This window comes from Ziziphus jujuba, chromosome 5 (genome assembly GCF_031755915.1).
Source record: "Ziziphus jujuba cultivar Dongzao chromosome 5, ASM3175591v1".
Taxonomy (NCBI): domain Eukaryota; kingdom Viridiplantae; phylum Streptophyta; class Magnoliopsida; order Rosales; family Rhamnaceae; genus Ziziphus; species Ziziphus jujuba.
The window spans coordinates 13627100-13650884 of NC_083383.1; the positions used below are offsets into that span (position 1 = coordinate 13627100).

Consider the following 23785-nt stretch of genomic DNA (forward strand, 5'->3'; position numbering starts at 1 on the left):
GTGACTCGGTTTGAATGAGGAAGAGAGTGCAGCCAATAGGCTCACATAATATATAATTAGTTTTTAAGATCACCTTTTTTTTGGGGATTCGTGCTTATTGGTTTATATCCATTAATTAATTTGATATGTATATCTTTTTATGGAAATTTGTTTTTTTAATTCTTTTTACCCTAAGTCACATGGTAAAAATTGCATGATAGCCTACAAAAATTGAGGAAGCAACCTATACACTAATAACTTAAGTTGATAAAATATTAAGAAAAGGTGGCTCTCCTTTTAGAGTGATCTGAGTGACAATCATCCCTGGTCATAATTTTTAATTTTTATCCAATCAAATTTGATGCTACAATGCTCGCCTATTTTTTGTTTAGAAAAATAAAATTACATTTTACCCTGCTATTTTTTACACACTTTTGCCATCCAAACTATAAAAACCCTTCACATTGTTCCTTTTTTTTTTGGTAATACCTTCACATTGTCCCTTGATTACAGTTGAAAATGGCAAAATATATATATATATATATATATATTATTAAAAAATTAAATCATATTTTATATGTGAAATAAATATAAAAATATAATAGTTAATCTGTAGAATTAACTATTTAAATCCAAGATTGGATATTCCATATGAATACATATTATCTCATTTTAAGGAATATTAATTCTTTTTTAAGAAATTTAGTATTAATATTTTTTCATTTAAAAAATAAACATACTTATCATATTTAAAATATATTTAAATCTAGATTAATCATCTTTATATTAAAATATATAAATAATTATAAAATATTATTTTTAATAAATTTTTATCAAAATTGATATTTTTGAAAAGAAAAAAAATATATAAAAGGTTAAATAGTAAATATAATTCAATTTAATAATCAAATATATCAATAAGAATAATTATTTTATTTCTCTTTTTTTAATTGCTAAGAGTTAGTACTCTTTATCTGATCAAAAATAATTATTTTGTTTACCAATTATATCCTTAGTTTAACTTCTAAATGCTGACTAATCTCTATTCACAATTAAAATGTGTGATTTTTTTTATTTTTTTTTTTACGATTTTACTTTAAAATATGTTATTTCGTATTGTCTATGGCTCTAACTTTTATATTTCAATCAATTGTATGTAACAAAGTGTCTTTTTGAAAAGAACCCATATAGCAATGATCTCTAGTTTTAATCTTAAATATTTATTGACATTTATTATGTTAATATATGAAAATCAACATTTTTTCTAAAGATATACATCAAAATTAAGATGTAATGGAATCAAGTTGCCAAAATTTAAATGGGCTTCAACTGTATGCTAAAGTGCAATTCATCTCCACCTAACATAAATTTCTGCTGTCAATATGCAATCACAACTGCAAAGGAAGAGCTGCAGCACACAATCTCTATGTTTCCAGTGGTTTCTTTGTTTTTATTTTGGATTCTAGAGATCAGTGTTAATAAATTTAAAAAAAAAAAAAAAAAAAAAACGAGTGCATGTCTGTCACATTTATTATTCTACCAATAGTATTTGGACTAGAGTATCTAAGATAATCAACTGTGAAATGAACAAAATCTTGATTATTTAAAAGTGAATCTTGGTGATGTTTGGTGATATATAAACAATAATATTAAAATAAATGTATGAAAGTAATATAACGCAGATCATAACCACCCTGTTGGTCAAGTAGTTATGTGGACCCCCTCATTTTGAACAGCAAATAATAATGTATTTTACACAGTTTGGATCAAATTTCTTTTTCTTTATGAGTGAAATTCTGAAGTTGGTTAATATGAATTATGGGGATTTGACATATAAATATTTTTTTCCACCAAAAAACAGTACAAATTTGTTTTGTTATTGAATTTCATCTGTTTGACAGAAACTGGTCTTTGAGATTTATTTGGATCCTCTCTACACGTGGATTTTGGGTAGAGATCTTTTTATGATTTTGTCAGTCTTGCATAGAGAATAATAACAACATTTTTACCTTGGGAGGTAATTTAAGTCTCAAAAATCGTTTATGTTTAAAATAAAGTTATTATATCAAAAATATATTTATCCAACAAAAAGTTCACAAATGCAAGTATTTTCAACTAGCCAATTTCAGCAAATATTACAATTTAGAAGTTTGGAGTAATGTGAACAATTCATGGGATATTTTTAACTTCGCTGGGATAATCCAATAACCATGTTGTTGTTATATTCAGATCAAAATTTCGAATTCAAATTTCACCATTTTTAATATAGCAAAAAAAAAAAAAAAAAAAACTTATGGGTATCTTTAATTGGGATTTCCCTCTATTTTAATTGCACATTATATTTACAAAGACAACCAAACAAGGCCTTGACCATTTGAATGATGGGTTCCCAAATGTACAACAAAATGGGGGCTACACATACTTCTAAGGGTTTAGAACAAATGGAAATATATATATATATATATATATATATTTTCTGCTGAATAAATGAAAGCATGCAGAAAACATACATGCATTCCAAATTTCAATTATGAGATAAAAATAAAACAATTGGGCTCCTACCAGTATGATTTTGCATAAAGAATTTCATCATGTATGATCGATCTCAAGATGAAAAAAAAATTATTCTCCTTTCACAAGAATTTTAGCGATAGTACAAATTGGGTAATGGAGTTGCTATTTGACCCTCTTCAAAAAAGAAAATAGTGTCACGCATAGCTTAGCCAGCCATAATGTTGTTGAAATTTAGGTAATTGGATGAGAAAATGAAAAAAGGCAGCCAAATTTTTGCCAAATGAAAAATGCTAAATTGGGCATTTTCAAGTTTGGTGAAGAAGATGGATCTTAATTTTGTTTTTTTATTTTATTATTATTTTTTTAATGCATTTCAAAAAATAAAATGATGCGACATTGATGGTTGGTCTGAAAGCGATGCTTTTTACGGACTTCCTAAGATTTCTTCATCGCAGGGCATGTGTGTGTGTGTGTGTGTGTGTGTGTGTCATGTGTGTCGGTGCTTGCAGACAAAAACACACAAAAAGTGATTGGCATTTTCATTTTCATGTTTGATGCGATTGTAACTGAAAGTGCCCACATAACCCACCCGGGTCCACATGCTGAAAGCTACTCCTGTACGTATCTGATAACTCCTACAGCTATCGGGTCATCCACTATATTTTGGACCACAAAAAAGGGCTTAAAAATTTTGGTTAAGCCCATTTTCATTTGGAAAGCCCTGTATGGCCCGCATGCATGATCATGACATATGTTTGTCTTTTTTAATTTATTTATGTTGTAATTTTCATCTTACATTTGAAATATGACATGCAAGTTCCTTTATTCACGGCATTTAGGGGGGGGACAAAAAAGTAAAAAAAGAAAAAGCTTTATCCATTTTACAGTGTAAAATTGAAACAACCAGAAAAGGGTGTCAAATGGAGCTTCAATTATTAGTTCTCTAATGAATGTCCTCACTTTCAGTTACAAGTGGACGACTTCCTGAATCATAAATCAGATATTCCAAAAGAATGTCACTCGGCAATGCATAATCTGAACCCAATTCGGCATCCAATAAAAAAGCCACTTTATCCATCCAGCTCCAATATGTTATTTGAATAATCAGAACAATCTTTTTTACTCATCTTGGGGATCTTCTCAGTGAGAGCTTTTTTCAGAAGAAGCCTCATTAGGAGACAAGCTAATCCCCAAATATCTGATCCAATATATGTTGGTTTTGAGAATTATTCAATACAATCTAATCCAATGGTAAGAAAAAATTAAATTCAATCCAATTCAATATTTGTTTCTACTTTGTATTGGTTATTTCTATCTATTTTAGATTGGACTCAAGTTTTATAAATCTAATCCAATTTTCTATATTACAATAACATAATCAACAATACAAAAAATTTCTTAACGGAATTCAAGTTCCACAAAAAACTTTTACCATATACAATAATATAATTTAAGTTCCAAACTAACATTGTTCATAAAACATAAAATAGCAATATTTAAATCATAAACTAACAACTACATATAAGCTTTTTTATAAGCTCCGAAACATTACAAATCAAAACTTTTCAATATCTTATCCGAACTTCGTATCGGTGATTGCTTTTTTTTCATGATATACAAATATTATAGTTAGTTTTATTAGCTAAAAATGTAGATATACAAAATTAAACATCAATAATAAATATAAATATAAAAAATGCTAGCATAAAATTTTACCTTAAAAGAAATAATTTAGTATGGTGCATCCTATTAGAAAGTATATCTTATTTAAAATTTATAACTTAACCAACACTTAACAAAATTTCAATAAATTATATAAATATTAGATTCAATAAATTTGAATTGGTTATTTTGAAACACTAAAATCAATAATTGATCCAATTTAATTGAATTTTTAATTTTCAATCCAATGCAATCCAATTTTATTGGATTTATTGGATTGATCAAATTAAATTAAATTATTGGATTTATTAGATTGATCAAATTAAATTGAATTAGATTGGATATGTCGATTTCACTAAATCGGTTATATTTTTGAACACCCCTAAAATTTTCTACGTCGTCTCAAGAAGCTCTAAGCATAAAGCATCAAACTCAACTCATTCCTCTGCTCGTCTCTCAGTCCACTCAAGCATTTCATAACCGTCCCAACATAGCCAAGCTCAAAGCCGGAACCATCCAAATCTAGCAAAGTAACAACCCTAAAACCTGCTCATCGGTGAGACTCTGTATTTGGGGCTCAAGGGCATTCACAGAGCTTACAAAGCGATAGTAGGCCAGAACCACCCAATAGTTTAAGCTCGTAATGTGGTTCCAAGTCTTCCTATGACCATCCAAATTTTCATAAAGTAAACCCAACAAGTACAAAAAAGGTTTCAAAACAAAATAATAATAAAAAAAAGAATATAAACAAAAATCGACAGTCATGATGATATATATATACAAGGAACTATCTCAACCAACATTAACAATGACGCTCAATTTGCTTGTTCATGCAGAAAACGAAACCCCCTAATAACCCTTTAAAATCAAAATTCACAACGGTCATTTTTTTTTTTAAATAAAAATAAACCTCAATTTTTTTTTTTTGGAAAAAAAAAAAAAAAACAAACCCCTCAGTTTTAACAAAAGTAAGATTGTCTTACAAAACTACAATATATAAAATCAAGTTGTCTTATAAAACTACAAGATATAAAATCAAGTTTATGATTTTTAATTAATTTGTTTTTATAAGGTTAAGTTAACAGTTCAGAAATTCATTTAAATTATATTAACTAGTTGGATGAAGTAAGGTCGGCAGTGACAAGAAATTGATTGTCACAAATGGTATTTTTTTTTAAATTTTTTATTGTCAATAATGAACAAGGAAAAAAAAAAAAAAAAAGAGAGAAAGTATTTATTATGTGAATCTCAATTTCTACACTTTAATATTATAAAGAAAGAAAACCAAAAATAAAAAAATATCCAACCACCAAAACATCTGTTTACATTTCAGTATCTATAAATTTGGATGTAATAAACTTTTTGACAATTGAAATTAAAATTTCAATCTTATTTTGGATTTCAAATTATCATTCTACCTTATGGAAGGCTCTCATACAATTCTCTCTCCATTCTTTCATATCAGACCAAACTCATTCTACAAAAAGGAAACAAACTTAAAGAACAGAAGGTAGCATAAATAATATAAAGTTTAGCCGAACAAAGAACAGGGACTCCAAAATCATTATTTACTCCATAAAAGTTATAACTTAGTTTATCATTAATTTTATTTTATACCCATTAACATTAGTTTTAATTTATTTTATAGATATTAACATTTACACTAATGTTTTTCTTCTAAGAAGTAATGTTGTATTCTATTAACACAAATTCACAGAACTGAAAGTAGATTTCTTCTACTTTTGCTGGTGAAAGTCCATCTGGTTTATATATAGATTTCTTCAGCTGCATGATACTCTACAAAACTCTTGGATAACGACTTCGATGCTTAAATATCATACCATTCCTCGGAGTTAAACCATACATTTGCAATTGGCTTTGCGTCTGCACTGCTTAACTCTCTCAACCCAGAGTACTTAGGATTGGCAATTGCCTCATATGCTAGAAAGATAGCCACAATCTGGCCGTTGTGATACTCAAAGTGATTTTCCATCATAATATACACCTGTTGCAATCATATCGAGATTCATTCATTCATTAATTTATCCCCGTATTCGTAATAAATAAAAAGACAACAAAATGCTATATTGGTATGTGTAATACACATTTAAACGAGAAAATCAGCACAGGAAACAAACTTCCTTTAAGATAATTTTTTTTTTCTTTCCTACTATTTTTTTCCCCCTAAAAAATGTTTCGGGTACTAGGAATTGTTCTTTTACTTGGTCATCATCCTTGACAAGGCCTTCGTTGTTTTTATATTCGATGGAAAGTAGATAGACTTCATTTGCAATAAAGATATTATTCCTTCCAATGAGAGTTTTTAAGAGAAACGTTTCTGTTTCCAATAATTTTGTTTTGTTAGTTGCCATCAAATGGAAGAAATAATGATGTATCGGTAGAAATCAGATGATGTTGACTTCAACAGTTGACCAGACTCCAAATTATATGATTTATGCGAACATGTAGAACATCTACTTTATATGGTTTGTTAGTCTCTCTGTCTTTAAACTTACACAAGGTAATTTGAAGATATAGAAGAATCAATCATCTTTTTATCATCATTATATTATACTTTTTGCAAGAAAAATTTGTTTTCACATGCTATTAATGAGTAATTTGAATTTGAAAAACTATTAAATCATTTCGTACCAACGAATTCAAATGCCTCAAATGAACATTGTTAACTGCGATTAGTGTGTTGTGTTGCATTAGCCTATCCGTTAACTTGCATAATTGAGCCAAATTGTCTATTAGATTAAGCTTGATGGATAGATGGTAACTTAACATGGCATACATCTGAGTGAAATTGTCTTTACTCTTGTATTCAAATTTTGTTAAGTAATATATTTTCCATGTAAAAAAAATAAGCCTATGCAAGAGGGGGTTTATTAACTGCATTTTTAACCATTTTTTTTTTTTTTTCATCAAAACTGTGCTGTTAACTTGATCCACATAATTAGACCCATTTTCTATACATTTACATAGCATCAAGTTGTCTTTACGTTTGTATTGAAATTTTGTTAATTATATATTTTGCACGTAAACAGATAAGCTTATGCATGAGGGGGAGTATTAACTGCATTATTAACTTTTTATTTTTATTTTTTTTGTCGAACTTGTGTTGTTAACTTGATCCACATAATTAGACCCATTTTCTATACATTTACATAGCATGAAATACGATAAATGGAAGTCATTACTTGTAATAACCATCCTTTTATTGACTTATCTCCACGACCAGTATATAGATATACCTATTTCCTGAGGAGGACAAAGAATGAATATACCACAATAGCGCCAATTTTTCTACTCATACCATTTTTTTATTGGCTCTTCCCAAAGAGGAATACTTGTGTCCCAGTCAAATATGCCACCTCTGTTATCACCACTTATGCACAAACGTTGTTCTAGATCCACATAAATGAAAGCCATGACTCTATTCTTGGCCTTCAAATGTATGTACATGTTTTTAAGGGTTTTTTCCTTTATTTTTTTTATTCTTTTTATTCTTTTTGGGTGGGAAACATATCAACAGGAAGGAGAGATTTTAGTCACATAAAAAGTTTAAATTTTGGAACTAAAAGTGTATTTTCTATGGAAGGGTGATACTTTTTGGCTGATGAATTGCAATCTCAGAATGAGTCTTGCCCCTTGGAGAAAGGGTAGAATGAATGGATATGGTAGAGTTGTATGTTTGCCATTATTGAAGCTCCATCCTGACATTTATCTTAAGTGTTGGATGGAGCTTTACCTGTCTGATCCATTTGTGGGTCGAATTGGTTCTGCCACGTCAATTCTAATCAAAAGGAAGATCCATGAATGCTAATCACATCTCACTCAAGTTGGGAGAGGTCCTCATTTGACAATCGGATAGGGTAAGTCTCATCCTCGAAATGGATGAGCCTTCCCCTCAAAAAAGCTCTCACTTAGGGATGCTAAAGCATCGCACACGAAGGGTTGATAAGGATGTTTGCTTTGGAATGGCGGTGATTTATTCCCTAGGTATATGTTTGGCATAGTCCTTCACAAATTCACTTCATTTGTACACGATATCTTTAGGCTTATTGAAACTCTACTTTCTTAAACCATGGTTCTGTGGTAAGTTTGGTAAGTCAGTTTCCTTGTTAAATATGGAAAATTAATGCAAATTCTATATAAACCTTATTAAGTTCATGTTACAAGTACGCCATTTTTTTTACAACCTTAACTGCATTTTAGTATCTAAAATACTTTTATTGACTTGAATGTCAAAGTGTCTTTAGTAGATACAACATTATTGTCCCAGGGATTTTTGATGTTCTTTTATCTTGCAAGTAGGTTTCAAGCTATAAAATCGACAAGCGTGATGATCTGAAAAAATACTTCTATATTTTTGATGGTTTTTAATTATACCACTAAACTAAACCTATAAATACAATTTTCATCTTTAATACATAATTGTATCATGCATTTGCTTATTTGTGTTAGGCCTTTATTTTTTTTTATTTTTAATATTGAAAATAAAGGATTCAGGTTCAAAACTTTTGTACTTAATTTTCTGAGAAATACTTATCCAGTTTGAAAAAAGAAATAATAAATAAATAAAAGGTTGAGGTCAGTCTTTTGGGTTCAGAACTAAAACCTTAGGCCCATAGAGTGGATTATGGGCCTTCTTCTCCTATCAGGATGATCCTCTCAAGGATATTCACTTTGTTTTGGCTATTCTGATGGAATGGAGGAATTTTCGATTCTTTAACGCCAAGTTTGAACCCTTCACTTTCAAATAAAAAAAAAAAAAAAAAACTAATAATAATAATGAAAAAGAAACTTTTAAATTCATATTCACTTTGTTTTGGCTATTCTTATGGAATGGAGGAATTTTCGATTCTTCAACGCCAAGTTTGAACCCTTCACTTTCAAATTAAAAAAATAATAATAATAATAATAATAATAATGAAAAAGAAACTTTTAAATTCAAACCTTATAATTGAAAAAAAAAAAAAAATCCTTCATCCTCTAAAAGTAAAAACTCTGCAGTCCATTAGGATTTTCAAATTCAAAATTTTATGAAAAAAGAGTATCAATTTCTTGTGCTACAAAGTTAGTTGGGTTAGATGGGTGATAATTGACAATTCATAACAATAATGCTGTATTGCTATAGTCATGGAGTTTACCAAATTTTCGTTGCCAAAATTTTACTCCGCGTCGAGATACATCATGCATGACAGAAGAGAAAACTATTCGTTATCCTTATTAAATTTAATCCTTTAAGAAATTCCCACGCGGTTTTCCACATATTCCTTATCATAACTTTGCCGTTTTAATGTTCCTTCTGACCAAGACATATAAACATAAATATTTTCAACCAAATTGTGTGTTACGCAAATAAATCCCATGCATATATATATATATACACCACGTAATCCTTATCATAACTTTGCCATTTTAATATTCCTTCTGACCAAGACATATTAATTTTTTCAACAAAATTGTGTGTCGCGCAAATAAATTCCATGCATATATATATATATATATATATAATTTTAGCATTCATTTATTATAGTAATAAACGCAACATACATCAATAAAATTTTTGTCAAGTCAGAAGGAAATTTTAGAATTATAATAATTAGATGGAAACTTCCATATAAAATCTAATTGCATTTGCTAAATGCAATATATATATATATATATATATTTTTTTTTTTCCAAAAGAGAATAGAAAAAAAAATAATAATAAAAAATAAGAACGTTAATATATAATAAAACTGATCAACTACAAACGATGGAATTACGATAGAGCCTCAAAAAGGCCCTCTCAAAATTACGTGTATACAAATAGACACATCGAAATTTTATCTACATAAGCGGAGCTGTACACTGTACACATGCTACCACTACAAGCAAGTTCAGTGTGCACCGTCCGATTACCTAATAATCACCCATTACAACCAACCAATCATTATCACGTCGTGGAGAGCCAAATGCTGGACCCCACTTGAGTGAAAAATTAAATCCCAGCCATAGAATGGCATAATTATATTATATATGGGTGTCTTTTTAATTTCTAGGCCGTAGTTTTCCTTTCAAATATTATATATTATATATGCTTTTTTGCGCGCACAAAGGCACACTCATAGACTTTCAGTCTCGTGTTGCCGTGCAACGCACCGTTTTTGCTAACAAACAAATTTGGCGGACCCACACTCTCAAAACCCCCATCATTTCCCTGACACTCTCTCTAAAACAAAGCCTGATCTTCCGGTTCTTATTCAAAACGGCTTCGGCAGGTACATGAACATGTCCTGCAGCGGCGACATCTGATTACTCCCTTGGAACTGCGATCCAAAACCGTTGTCAATCATGGCATCTCCGTAATTAAAAGGGAAATCCAGGGCTTTTTCCCATTCCTTCCACTTGGGCTCACTTTGAACCTCGCACGTGAACTCCGGCGAAACGACGTGCTCCGAGCAGCTCGAGTCCGTGTGAAGCCTCGGGATAGATTCCGACGTGTCAAAGTAGATGTAATCGTTCATCCCCGTCGGCACCGGAGTAACCGAGGTGGTCGCCGCTGGCGGAGGAATGGCGTTCCGTCCTTGTGTTAGGATCACCGGTTTCTTATCAACCGGTTCTTCCAAACAGCTTGTTTTCCGGTTCGAACCGCTCTGGTATTGTTGCTTCTCTATGGTTCCTTTCTTGTTGTATATGCGGCATAAAACCCAGTCATCAAGCTGCAAAAATCAGAACCGTCCGATCAATTTCATGGTTGTAAATAATAAAATAAATGAGGAGCATTATTGTCTTTTTAATCTTTAGTCAACATCTAGGTGATGTCAGACAAAGAGATAAGAAGGAATATTTTCCAAAAGTGGTAACTAATAATTTTCTTAATCAATTTGCATGCGTGGCAAACATATCTCCGGTTTGCAAAAAGTAAAAATTGTTTTATTTTTTCAGTTATTTATTTAGTTGTTATTATAATAATAATTATTATTATTTTTGTTCAATTAGATGTCATCTCGTGTGGGCGAGTTCTGCCAATATATAGCACCCAAAAACTTTATGATCGCCGAATTTTATTCGGGAGACCCTTCAAGTTGGGTGAAGATCGACTGAACAAAGATGTTTAAACTCATCCCCACCGTTCATCTGAAAAAACAGATTTTTTTTTTTTTTTTTTCAAAGAATGTGAATTAGGACCTCCATTTAGATCGATGGACCTCAGCTTCACGCTTATCCACGCCTTTATGGCCGCCAATTCATTAAAAAAAAACAAGGACAGGTGAGGGACCCAATTGGCATTCGGGCAAATAACGGAGGGTCAAAAGCGTCATTTCAACCATTTCCGAACCCACCGGCCTCGTTTATCAATATCATGCACACAAATACCAAAAATACCCCTAGATTTGACAAGGAATTACGAAGGCGGTGCACTATACCCTTAAACTGTTTTTCTTGCGGGCTGAGCGGTCCACATCCGCGAGGCGGTACTCGTGCATGATCCAATTAGTTTTTTCCCCTCTCGGCGCTTTTCCGGCGTAAAACACCAAAGCCTTCTTAATCCCAACCGGTTTCGGATGCCCAATTGGTTTATCCGCTCCAGTCGCCTTCCAGTACCCGGCTCCAGCCGCCCGGTTCGGCCTCGAACCGTTCGGGTACTTCCGGTCTCTCGGTGAAAAAAAGTACCATTCCTTCTCTCCATACAACGCCATACCTGTAAAATCAAAAATATTATTAATCCAAATCCTTCCCCCAAAATAAAAAAAATTATAATAATAAAATCACAAAATAATTCGATAAAAATAACAGAAAAATTACCAGGGAGTTCCCACGGATCGTATTTGTATAGATCAACTTCGGCGATTATCGGAACGGCGATTGGTTGGGACGCGCATTTCCGGCAGAGATAGTGTGACACAAGCTCTTCATCCGTTGGATGGAATCTGAAGCCTGGCGGTAACTGTAAATCCGCTGCTGTCATTTTGGCAAATTCTCTCTCTCTCTCTCTCTCTAGCTCTCTTGCTTCTCCCTCTCTTCTCTGTAATATTAAGCTATGACGGCGCTTGAAACTTAGAACGCAAGGGAGAAACATGAATTTATAGAAAAAGAGGGGGACACGTGGCGGAAGGAAAGGGGGGTGGTATTCTAGAATACACGTGGGCGATAACGTTTTTTTCCTCCCTTGGGCACTCCGTGCGGACTAGCTTTGGGTGCTGACCGCAGCCGGACACGTGTCGATCATTGAAGTGGTGTTGGTGCGTATAGATCGCCCACATGGAAGGTTATTTTGTCACTGCTTACGTCACAAGTTTTGGACTGGCTCGCCACCAGTCGGTCCGAAACCAACTGTCATGGGGATCCGTGTGTAGTCGGCGGGTCTGTATAGGTTTTTTCTTGATTTTTGAGCCGAATAATTAACGGTGGATTGGTTGTACACGTCAGCACGCCATCCCACGTGCACTGTTGATTTGTCAGCCAAAGGATGGAGACAGTAAAAAGGTAATTAATTCGACATCTCACTGTGCTGGTATTGCTTACACGTTGTAAAATATAAATTAATTTAATTCGTATTTTTTTCTCATAATTTATATTTCATAAGTAGGCTGTAAGTAATTTTTTATTTGGTTGTGTTAGATAATTCCATGATATGTATTCAAAATACTTGATCGAGCGGATAACAAGTTCAGGTAGTATGCATGGTGATTTTAATTAATCGGTTAAAAGAATGAAAAAAGATTTAAAAGACAATATAGGAATTAAACAATAAATCACTCGAGATCTCCTCTCATAAGTACAATCAATTTTGGAGCAATCAATTTAAGAAATTAATAGCTTGCACGCTTAGAGCATATAATCATTTTCCTTTCTGTATACACATATGATTTATTGGCCTGCCATGGACATGCTCAGTGGACATGTTAATTTAACACCAAAAAATAAAAATAAAAAAGAAACTAATAATAAATAATCTTTGAGAATGTCCATATTTTTCATGTTTTTCACTTTTTTTTCCTTTTATTTTTAACATTCTTGTTTCAATTATAAATTAATAGTAATCCAACAAAAAGAAAAAAATAGAAGGACAGGGAAAAGGAGGTGCAGTCACAATCATCCGAATAGACCTAACGTATTTACCTTCCAAAATAAAAAATTCTACTTTATTTTTTTAAAAAAAATTATCTTTGATTTTTTTGGAATTTATCGTTTTAGATTTTTTTTTTTTTTCTTTTTGGTGGTAGGCCATGTGGAGCTGGCAATGACCTACGTGGACAAGGACGAAACGAAGTTACCAGGCTATTGCCGAAACCGCCAGATCCACTAATTCCAAGCTCGCTTTTTTTTCTTTTTTTTTCCTACAAAATTCCAAACAAATTCAAGCCGTCCAAAAAAAAAAGAAAAAAAAAGAAAAAAGAAAAAGAAGAAATTAATTTTTCCAAAGCGTGATATGTGTATATATAAATTTTCGTCTACGTGGCTCTGTCCCCTTTACTTTCGGTGGCCGTTACTGCCATTATTGCTCTGTATTCCTCTGTCTTTCTCTGCTGAGGGTCAAAGATCCTAACTGTGACTCAACACCCAATCAGAATGCGCCACGTCCTTGATGTTTGTTGCACACCGTGATCGTGTCCTTACAAAAGCACTGCCACGTCACCATGACCGATTTTTAAAAAAGGAGTCTGTGACCTACCTTTGTCGCAAGTAGTGACCTAAGCATATGTATAGATACATATAGAGCTCTATATTTTACAGCTGACGATATCTCTTGCTTTGCTACGTGGCTTTCTGTTATTGGTAGGATAAGGTGTCAACGTAAATAGTTCGTAGTGGAGAAAGTATATTGTCCACAAAATCGGCTGGCTTGGTGGCTGGGCTGGGCTAGGCTGACTGAGCTGACTGGCTTGGGATATGAGCCGAATAGATAATGAAATTGGTCAAAGTTGAATGGAATGGATCGACGATTGACGACATGTGAGTACAGTTGTGGGACCCACCTAATGTCTGAATTATCTCCGATGATTTCTCATCGATGCGTGTATGAGTCCCATTTTTTCTTTTAAAAAATACTGTTTGTATTAAATTGTTTAAATATCATTATTTTATTTATTAAAAATATTAATTAATATAACTTAATTACAAATAAAGAACATTTAAAAGGTAAATACAATTAAATATAAATTAATTAAATAATAACGTATTTACAATTAACAATTAGTAAATAATTTGATAGATATTTTTTTTTAATATTTCTAATATTATTACTAGGGTGATGAAATATCAGTGGAATTGGATATGATATATTACAATCTAATTAGTAATTTCGAAAGGATTAACTTTTTACATAAAAGTTTCAATATAAAAAGTTAATATATAATTAAATATATTAACTCATCATCATTAAAAATGGTGATTAATTTTTTTAAACTCATCATCATTAAAAATGGTGATTAAGTTTTTTAAACGAAGATTCTAATTATCATCATTAAAAATGGTGATTAATTTTTTTAAACTCATCATCATTAAAAATGGTGATTAATTTTTTTAAACGAAGATTCTAATTCAAAATACTGTGACCATGGATTATGAGTTTAACTTTTTGGTAAAAAAGCAAAAGATGTTGGTCATCTCCTGCAGAGAAGAGAATATTTGGACTGTTTAGATTGGGCATGTAGTTTTTGATGGCTGTAAAGTTTAAGGAAAGGTTATGCGTGGTCAAGTCAGATCTGACTAAAAGTTCTATCATGTCTGTTAAAAATCTCCAATAACAAAAATTAAAAAAATAACCACAGTAATAATAATAAATTTTATTGCATGGTATACTGTTATGAGTACTCTTTTTTCGAGATAAGAACAACTCAATTGCTAAGTATGTGGAATTTCTAGAAACAAAAAAGAATTGAAATTTTCAGATGGATATCAATGACTCATATTCTATTTTTCTGTATATGATTTTTTCTAATAGTTAGGATGAACACATGTATTCTATGATTAAGTTTATATTGACAAGTGTTTTAGAAGTCCATTTATTAACAAGATCTTGTAATGTCGCTGAAAACAAAAAGAAAAAGAAAAAAAGAAGTGACAATTGAGAGAGAAGTCACGAAAAAGACAAAACAAAAAAAAAAAAGTTATCAATTAATTTAAAGCACAAACCAATTATGCACAACAATAGTAAGATCTCTAATTCAAAATTGAACACTTAAAAATAAATAACATAAATGTTAGATAGTACTAAGTACCAAAAATGTTACCAGCACTATTTTTTTTTTTTACCCAGCACTGATTTTTTTTATTTTTTATTTTTTGAAAGAAACCCAGCACTAATTAAGTAACAAAAATATGATAGATATCATGCAATTAATGACGTGGAGAGCATCGAAAAAAAAAAAGGCATCAAAATAAAGTATATTTTTCTCCAAATTTTATATTCTTAAGCTATCCTTTTGACTCCCTCTCTCTTTTTTTTTTTTTTTTTTTGAATGGACAAACAGATAAACACACACATAAAATCCTTCTAAGTGAAATTCACTTGATCGAACAACGTTTATTGCTATAGACCATATTTTAATACTCCATGTTGGACAAGGTTAAATATAAATTTTAATTTATAAAATAAAATACGGAAATATATATATGCCTTTCAAAGTACTTATACGTTAGCAATTGGGGTCATACCCACAATATGCATCTTTTCTAAATTAAAAGTTAAAAGACAGCTGCGAGATTTGTTAATTAATTAGTATTCATATAATCTAAATATAAAATAACATAAAAATAAAATAAAATTAAGGTGGAGACTTTTTGTTTTTTTGTTGTTTTATATGTGTTAATTAATTAGTATTCGTATAATCTAATCTTAAATTAACAGGAAAAGAAAACAAAACTAAGGCGGAGACTTTTTGTTTTTATTTTTTTATTTTTTTATTATGTGGTAGAAAAAGGGAAGGTGTAAAAAGCAGTAAAATATGGCTAACAAGCATCACAATCAAATCCGTTCATTCCAGGAAAAAATTCAAATAGTCAAGAGGCAGCAAGTGGGTCGGACCCACCCACCCGTCCGACATAAATATATATTAGAAGACAGATAGAGGAGGAGTACAAAAAAAATAAAAAAATAATAAAAATAAAAAATAAAAAAATAAAAATGTCCAAGTGAATTGAACACGTGCTATGTTTGTTTGGGGGGTGATTTTCGTCAAATATCTGACTCCTCCCTGACTGACTTTATAAAACTTTTTTATAAAACAAAGAATGTCCTCCATGTGAGAGGGCGGCTCATAATATTGAATGTATAATTCTACTAAATTGGTGTTGTATGTTTCCACAGCCGCCATTTATTTGTCCACTTTGTCACTTATTTTTTCCACACCTTTCAGATGTGGTCTCTCCATGAATCTTCACACGATACAAACATCTATAGTCTATTTTTATTAAATCCTGATTTAATTATGTGATAGATACTCTAGTTAAGATAATTTTTAATATTTATCAAGAGAATATCGTTATTTTAATTTAAAAATTTGTTATATACATATAAGAACTTATAATTTAGTAAATACGTTTTAAATTGATTCAAAAATTAAGATTTGAATTTGTATTATTGGTTTATTTGAGTTCATATAAAATTTGAATTCACTAAAATATATATTTAAATATCTTCTTTTGAATTGTTTGATAACTACTAATGAAAATACTTACACTATTCATATTAGATTGTCCTGATAGGAGAACTAGGATGTTTTAAAAAAATGACTATATATATATATAACTGTTGAAAACTAAAATTTTCCAATTATATATAAACAAATATGATGGCATAGTATCAAGCAAAAATAAATAAATGAAAAAAAATTGATGGCATAGTAAATTATATAAATGACATTTTAATTAATAATTTTTTTTAAAAAAAGTTGTGAATGTGACAAACTTTGTTATGCTAACATATTTCACTTGTTATAAGTAAGATGTAGTCTTCAGGAAATAAAATTTGTATAAGTACACATACACACACCTTGTTAACTTCTTAAGTGAGCACTTATCGTATACAAATGGAAAGTATTGTTTCATTTTCTTTTGATTATAAAATACTTATAAAGAAAGCTATATAAGGAATACTTTCCCAAGTAGAGATGCTACTTTTGATAATAGAGTTTGAAGAGTCTGACTACTAATTGAAATTTTAATCATTTGACATATTGCATTTATAACAACCCAATTTATTAAATTTCTGTCTTATTGCTTTCTTTTCTGCCAAAGACAAGAAAATTTTAGAAGTAGGATTAGTTTATAACATGATGATATTTGAATTTGTGATTGTCGTTATGTGAGAAAGTTAATATTCTGGCGCATGCACTAAAACAGTAAATATGGAAAAAGCTTTTTCCATGCTTTTGTCGAATAAAATATTAAATATGTGTGAGACCTGCTGTGGTGGGTGCATGGGTGACTAGACCCAGGGTAGGTTCATCTATTTTAAATTTGATGTCATAGTTTGTAGATTGAAATTATATTATAAATATATTATATATATATATATATATATAATAAAGCCATGTTACAGTTAACGACGTACTCCATTTTAAATATAGGCGATAAACATCCCGTCATTATTAATGGGATATAAATAAAAAAATTGACTGAGTACATATAAAACAAATTATCAATCTAAATTAATGAGATATGTATCGTGTAAAATTGTATATATATATATATATATATATTAGGTGTACATATACATATATATATATATATATATATATATATATGATGATGATGATGATCTTAGAGAGTTGTTTGTCTTATTTTGTTGTGTCCATCCCAAAGGGTAAAAAGACGATTAAAAGATGGAATTAAATTATGTTGTTATTATACTTTTCACGGGTGTCTGTGATTTTGAAGACAAGATAATAAAGGCAGCTTCATATCCATTAGTTCCTGTTACTTTCTAATTAGTCCTTTTCTTCTTCAACAAATATTTTATAAATCATGAAAACTCACCTTTGCATGCACCATAAGGTTGCTGCTATAGTCATATAGATCGTTAAGATTTGTTATGATACGCTGAATACATACAATGTTACATATATAAACCATTAATAATATTATATTACATGTAGTCAATCGGATGTTACATGTCTACCATAAGATAACATAGCAAAACTGTAATTTTTATTTCACAAATCTTTTGTGTTTATAAAGTCAAGACCTTTTAAGAGCAAAGTCGAATCAAGTTCCAATATTTTGTATAATGTATAGATTGGTAGAAGAGCCATTTTTCTTCAAATACTAATTTCTGAGTTCCATACCCTTTATCACAAATCAAGTTTCAACAATATAATCCTACATCGATTTCACAGTGTGGATAACAAATATTTAGATGGATCAAATTATGTTAACCATATATATAACACAAATATATGTTACCATGCGAATAGTAACGAACCTTATAAGCATAATTCATTTTTATTATATGGGAGCTGTACAAATTGATTAAATCTTGTTGCTTAACAATTTTGTTTTTTTTTTTTCTTTTCTTTTTCAACAATCAAACCCAACACAAATTGAAAAGAGAGAAATTACAAAGTCCTAATTAAATTAACAAGCTAAATTTTCTTGGTTGATGAGGAAATTACTTCGGTGCTACAAATTGGGCAACACTTTTTAATCTGAAGCCATTTGCTAATACACTCAGAATGGTAAGGATGTTCACAAGGAAGCACAGCAACAAGAGCTTCACCATCTTCATACTCAACCTGACATATCACACACCGATCAATACCATTACAAATTCTGTTTTCCTCTCCTGATGATTTGCAAACAAATGGATTCAAACACGAAGAAATCTCGTTCATGGGAAGGCCTCTTTTCTCTACTCCGATGAACTCTTCCAATGCAATCAGTTCCTCATATGTCAGTTCATCAACATCCAACCCCTCCATATCTTCTTCATCCGCATCTTCACTGCTACTTTCCTCATCATCTTCTATGAACTCCAACTCAGGTACATCATATCCGCTTCTCTGGAAGAACTCATATTCGAAATGAGTATTGTCGCCGTTATTATAGGAATCATCATCATTTTCTTCCTCGCTCTCACTCTCGATGGTGTCGAGCATGGCGAAGGATGTTTCTTGTTCCTGCAAAGCCATTGCCAGAACCAAATCCGAGCTGACTTGTTCTAGGCAGTTGAAAGGGATTCTTTGGGAAGGTTGTTTGGTGATGTCTCTGCGCTCCTCGTCGTCCATGTGAGATATAATGATGAGATATAGTTTCAGATGCAGAATGCAAAAAAACTTTGGCCAATATTTGTTTGGAGGATACGTATATGAGTATATCTTTTTAATCTTTTTAATTAATGTAGGTTGCTTTGGAGAGGAGGCAACCTCAATGGAAAGGAAATGGGTAACCATTCTCTTTGAATTTCTATATATTCTCGATTCTTGTATGCTTTCCATGTCTTTATAAGTAAGCAGAAAAGAGAAAGATAAAGGATGGTTTTGAGAGGTTTCTTGATGGAGAAGGTAGATGTTATCTGCAAGGCAATAGGAAATAATGTCTAGTAAGTTAACAATTTTATTCCAAAACTCAAACTCCTGAGTTAAGATTTGTACCCTCTACTTGCCTAACCTCTAGGTTAACCTCCTCAAGTCTAATATTGTTAAATTTTCTTGGTTCATTGATATACGTAATAGTTTATACATATTATATGTGTGTGTATATATATATATATATGTATATATTACAAATACAGTGGCAAGTATAAATTATCTGCAGAGCATTTCAATAGTTTCAACAAGATTTGTTTACCTGTATTATTGCAAAAAAAGATAAAAAAAGATTCAGTTCCTCACTAATAATCTGGCTCATCCAATCTCCCTCCTTTTAGTTCATATATATCTAGTATTCCTGGCCGGCCTGTATCAAATATTTATTGAACAGCAAAATCAAATTAGGCAAAACAAATAAATAAAAAATTTATATATTGAAACTAGGGGGTGCTATGCATCCTTAAGTGAAGTAATCATGTTTCATTGGAGATGTTTTGTTCCATTTTTCATGTTTCTATTTTTCTTTTATTAGTAGTAAAATTTCACCTCATTTAAAAGACTATTACTTTTTCATTTCTATTCTCTTTCTCTCTCTAAATAAGATGATATTATATCAATGGTTGGACATAAATAGGGATAGAAGATTTGAATCCTTCATATGTATGATATTTATATTGGAAATATATATTGATTACAAATACTGTGGATTTATTGAATCAATAGATTCATAATGCTGCAGAAAAGTAAAATATAATTAAGAAGTATGCAGGGTAGATAGATATATACAAATTCGTAGAGATCTTGAAGGTAACTTTCAATATTTTAGAAAGAGACGGTCTCATAAACAATTACAAATTGAATGTCAGAGTGACGCTTGGAACGTTCAAAATATATTTTCAAATGAATGAGATTTAAGTCTCTTATCCTGCTCACCAAATAGTCAATAGCTTTTCTAGGAATTGACCCTTAACACATAAAGCTCATCATCATCCAATAATACATATTTATAATATATAATGTATAGATGTGCACTGTGTTGCTTTTGTGCAAAGTCTGAAAAACTTTTTCCTAAAATCAATTTTTACATTGCAAACCACCCCAACAATTCGTGGTTAATTACGAAAAAAATTAAAAAGCATGCTTTACAAAGTATATTCATACAAAGCAGATTCAAATTTTAATATAAGAAAAGCATAACAAATATGATACGGTTAATTACTAATATTGCCACTAAGCTCAAGCTAAGACACTCCGAACTATGAACTCTTTCAATCAGACGAATATTTCGATTGTTCCCACGGCATCACAGCCTTTGCCTCCCTTAAATTACTCAAGATCAAATTAGGCAAAAGAATTGTTGAACTGTGGAGTATATATTCTTAATTATCACAGTGAATGAAAATTTCAAAATGTATTTTTAAAGCAAATGATAGTCAAAAGTCTCTTATCCTCCCTTTTTTTTTTTTTTTGGGGGGGTGGGTGTTCAAAAAAGTCTCTTATACCTGCTCATCGAATAAACAACATGCTTTTCTACAAATTGACTCTTGCAGAAGAAGCTTATCACATCATCCAATAATACTTAAGTAGCATTTGTTAGCTAGATGTGCACTGTGTCGCTTTTAAGCAAAGTCTAAATTTTTTTTTCCTAAAGTGATTTTTACATTGCAAACCACCACAGCAATTCATGGTTAATTACAGAAAAATATCAAGGTATTCTATTAAAAAATCCATCTGCAAAGTAGATTCAAATTTCAATAATAATAATAATAAAGTAAAGTGCTATAAATATGTTACAGTTAATTACTAATATTGACACTTGGCTCAAGCAAACTCTCCAAACCCTGCATCACAGCCTTTTCCTCCCATAAACTCCAGCTTTGTAGTACTTTGAGCCTTTATGTACAACCTTTGATGTTCTGGTTATCCTAATGAGATGATTATCCCTGCTAACATTCCCATCATCATGCTTGATGTAATTTCTTCTGTTGCCATAAACCAGATCTCTACTAATCCCAGCTCGAATATTACGCTTTCTTGGCCTCAAAGACTTCCTTAAATGAGCACCTCTATAATCCCTCCTTCGACGAGATACTGACCTACTCTTTTCCATGTGGTTAGGAGCATGATAAGGAAACAGACTTCCATCTTCTTCATCATCATCATCACTTGTATCAAATACTTCAATTACTACTGTTTTCTGTCTTCTGTTCATTCTTTTGAGCAAATGAAGCTTAACACACATGAAAGTGCAGCAGCACTCCAATGCATGGAAACAGGAAGCAAATGATGCCCATATCATTCTGCAGAGGCACCGGCTTATACACTTGCAAATGCCCAATTTATATAACAAATAGAAGAATAAGAGAACTGCCAAAAAAAAAAAAAAAATCATCAAAAATTATAGGGACAAAATTAAGGAAATGTTTTCCAGTATCAGAATGACTATTAAAAAAATAATAATAAAATAATCAAGCACTCCATATATGTTTTTTACTTTTTGTTGGGGTATATTTATTCTTAATTTTGGCATAGAAAGGACTAAATTAAGAATCATCAATGCCAACTTAGAAAATTTACTCACCAATGTAGAGCAGAAGAACCACCATGGCCATCTTCAGCAGATTGGCAACGCAAAAATTTTCGATGTAACATATGAAATCCCATGTTGCCCCGCATGTTGTGCTGCATTTATAGCAAATCCAAATCAACCATATTTTTATGTATGCATGACTTTCAGTCATTATATTATCCTATATTGCTTTTTTTTTTTTGTTTTTTGGGGTAATGTATTTTATATTGGTTAGGCTTGATAATGATGGTGCATTAAATAATATGACATATTAAATATCTGTTCTGTGCTTAATTTAGTTACCTGCAAGACTTTCCGGATAGGAAATCTAGTGGAGAACCAAAAAGGTCACCAACCGCTTTACCAATTCCAGAAAAAAATGAACCAATTACATTACCCATTAGTTCAGAAGGTACTTGATAGTTAATCCCTCACTCTTAGTTGCCTTTCACTCCTACAATAGGGAAAAAGTTAAAAAAAATAAAATAAATAAATAATAATAATAAATAAATAAATAAATAAAGAAGATAAAGTCCCTCATTTGCACTTTACTGGCAAGTGGCAATTACAATTTTAAAGAGGTGCATTTCCTTTTGGTTTGTACAGAACAAGCAATTGCTGGGAAAATAAAATCAAGCCCTCTACGCCCCCAACAAAACCATATTCAACTTTATATTCATAACAATTTAACAGAATGAGGAGAAGACAAGAGTAAAATCACTGAAATAAGAGCAGATAAATTGCGTTATAGAGAAAGATTGATTAAATTTACCCTTTATTGGAGAATTGAATGAGAAGAGTTTTGTTCTTGCTGTTTTGCTTCAGAGGGAAAATATTCAAAGTCCAGGCAAATTCTAAAGTAAACCATGCACGGCGCAAATCATGATGGCGAAAATTTTCAGAGAGAGATGGAATGTTCTCCCATTGGAAAATCACAAAATAACCGCAACACTATTAAACTCCCGGCTCAAAAATCTTGGTCTGAAATATTAGGCTCCCCATTACGGCCCAACAGTATCTTCACTTGGGCTTCAGCCCATTTGATCATTTTTTGAGACAATAGTTGGCTCTTTGCCCACCTCGTGGCTGTGTAACTTTTGAGACAATAGTTGATTGTCCATCCAGGCTTTCAAAATTATATGGGATTTTGACATAATAAAAGAGGACCCATATATGAATTCCGGTATGTTGTCATGTAATACCGAAGATCTTCACATTTCTCAGATGTAAAACTTGTATGGAAAGAAATGTCTTAGTCCTGATCCTTTGATACATCGATCCAATTCAAGGCCATATAAAACAACCCAATATATCTAATATACCATCTATGCGTTCGGACTGCTTACCCTATTCCATATATGTTTTTGTATTGAAGTTTATGACCAAAAATGGTTTCCAACGCTTTTGCCTTTCTCGATTTCCCAGTTAGGTCACGAAACCCTAATTTCACAGATTTAGCATCATCACATAGAAGGTTTTATGAAACACTGTACAGCAGCCAACCGGCACAGGAGAGACGTATGCTTTCAAGGAA

At 31.3% G+C, this 23785-nt stretch overlaps 3 protein-coding genes across 3 annotated transcripts; all 3 read right to left on the reverse strand.

Moving 5' to 3' along the window:
* Positions 1-9871: 9871 nt before the first annotated feature.
* On the reverse strand, positions 9872-12210 carry LOC132803818 (NAC domain-containing protein 2-like). The gene is made up of 3 exons (XM_060817396.1): positions 11956-12210; positions 11577-11851; positions 9872-10868 (listed from the first exon to the last, which is right to left on the reverse strand). The coding sequence occupies exons 1-3, from the start codon at positions 12116-12118 to the stop codon at positions 10410-10412; spliced, it is 897 nt and encodes a 298-aa protein (XP_060673379.1). The 5' UTR covers positions 12119-12210; the 3' UTR covers positions 9872-10409.
* A 6368-nt stretch (positions 12211-18578) lies between these two features.
* LOC132803850 (E3 ubiquitin ligase BIG BROTHER-related) lies at positions 18579-19526 on the reverse strand. The gene has a single exon (XM_060817612.1). The coding sequence runs from the start codon at positions 19377-19379 to the stop codon at positions 18738-18740; it is 642 nt and encodes a 213-aa protein (XP_060673595.1). The 5' UTR covers positions 19380-19526; the 3' UTR covers positions 18579-18737.
* A 1888-nt stretch (positions 19527-21414) lies between these two features.
* On the reverse strand, positions 21415-23669 carry LOC132803911 (uncharacterized). The gene is made up of 4 exons (XM_060817732.1): positions 23024-23669; positions 22555-22705; positions 22264-22364; positions 21415-22049 (listed from the first exon to the last, which is right to left on the reverse strand). Exons 2-4 carry the CDS (start codon positions 22650-22652, stop codon positions 21529-21531), a joined length of 720 nt encoding a protein of 239 aa, XP_060673715.1. The 5' UTR covers positions 22653-22705; positions 23024-23669; the 3' UTR covers positions 21415-21528.
* Between the last annotated feature and the right edge of the window lie 116 nt (positions 23670-23785).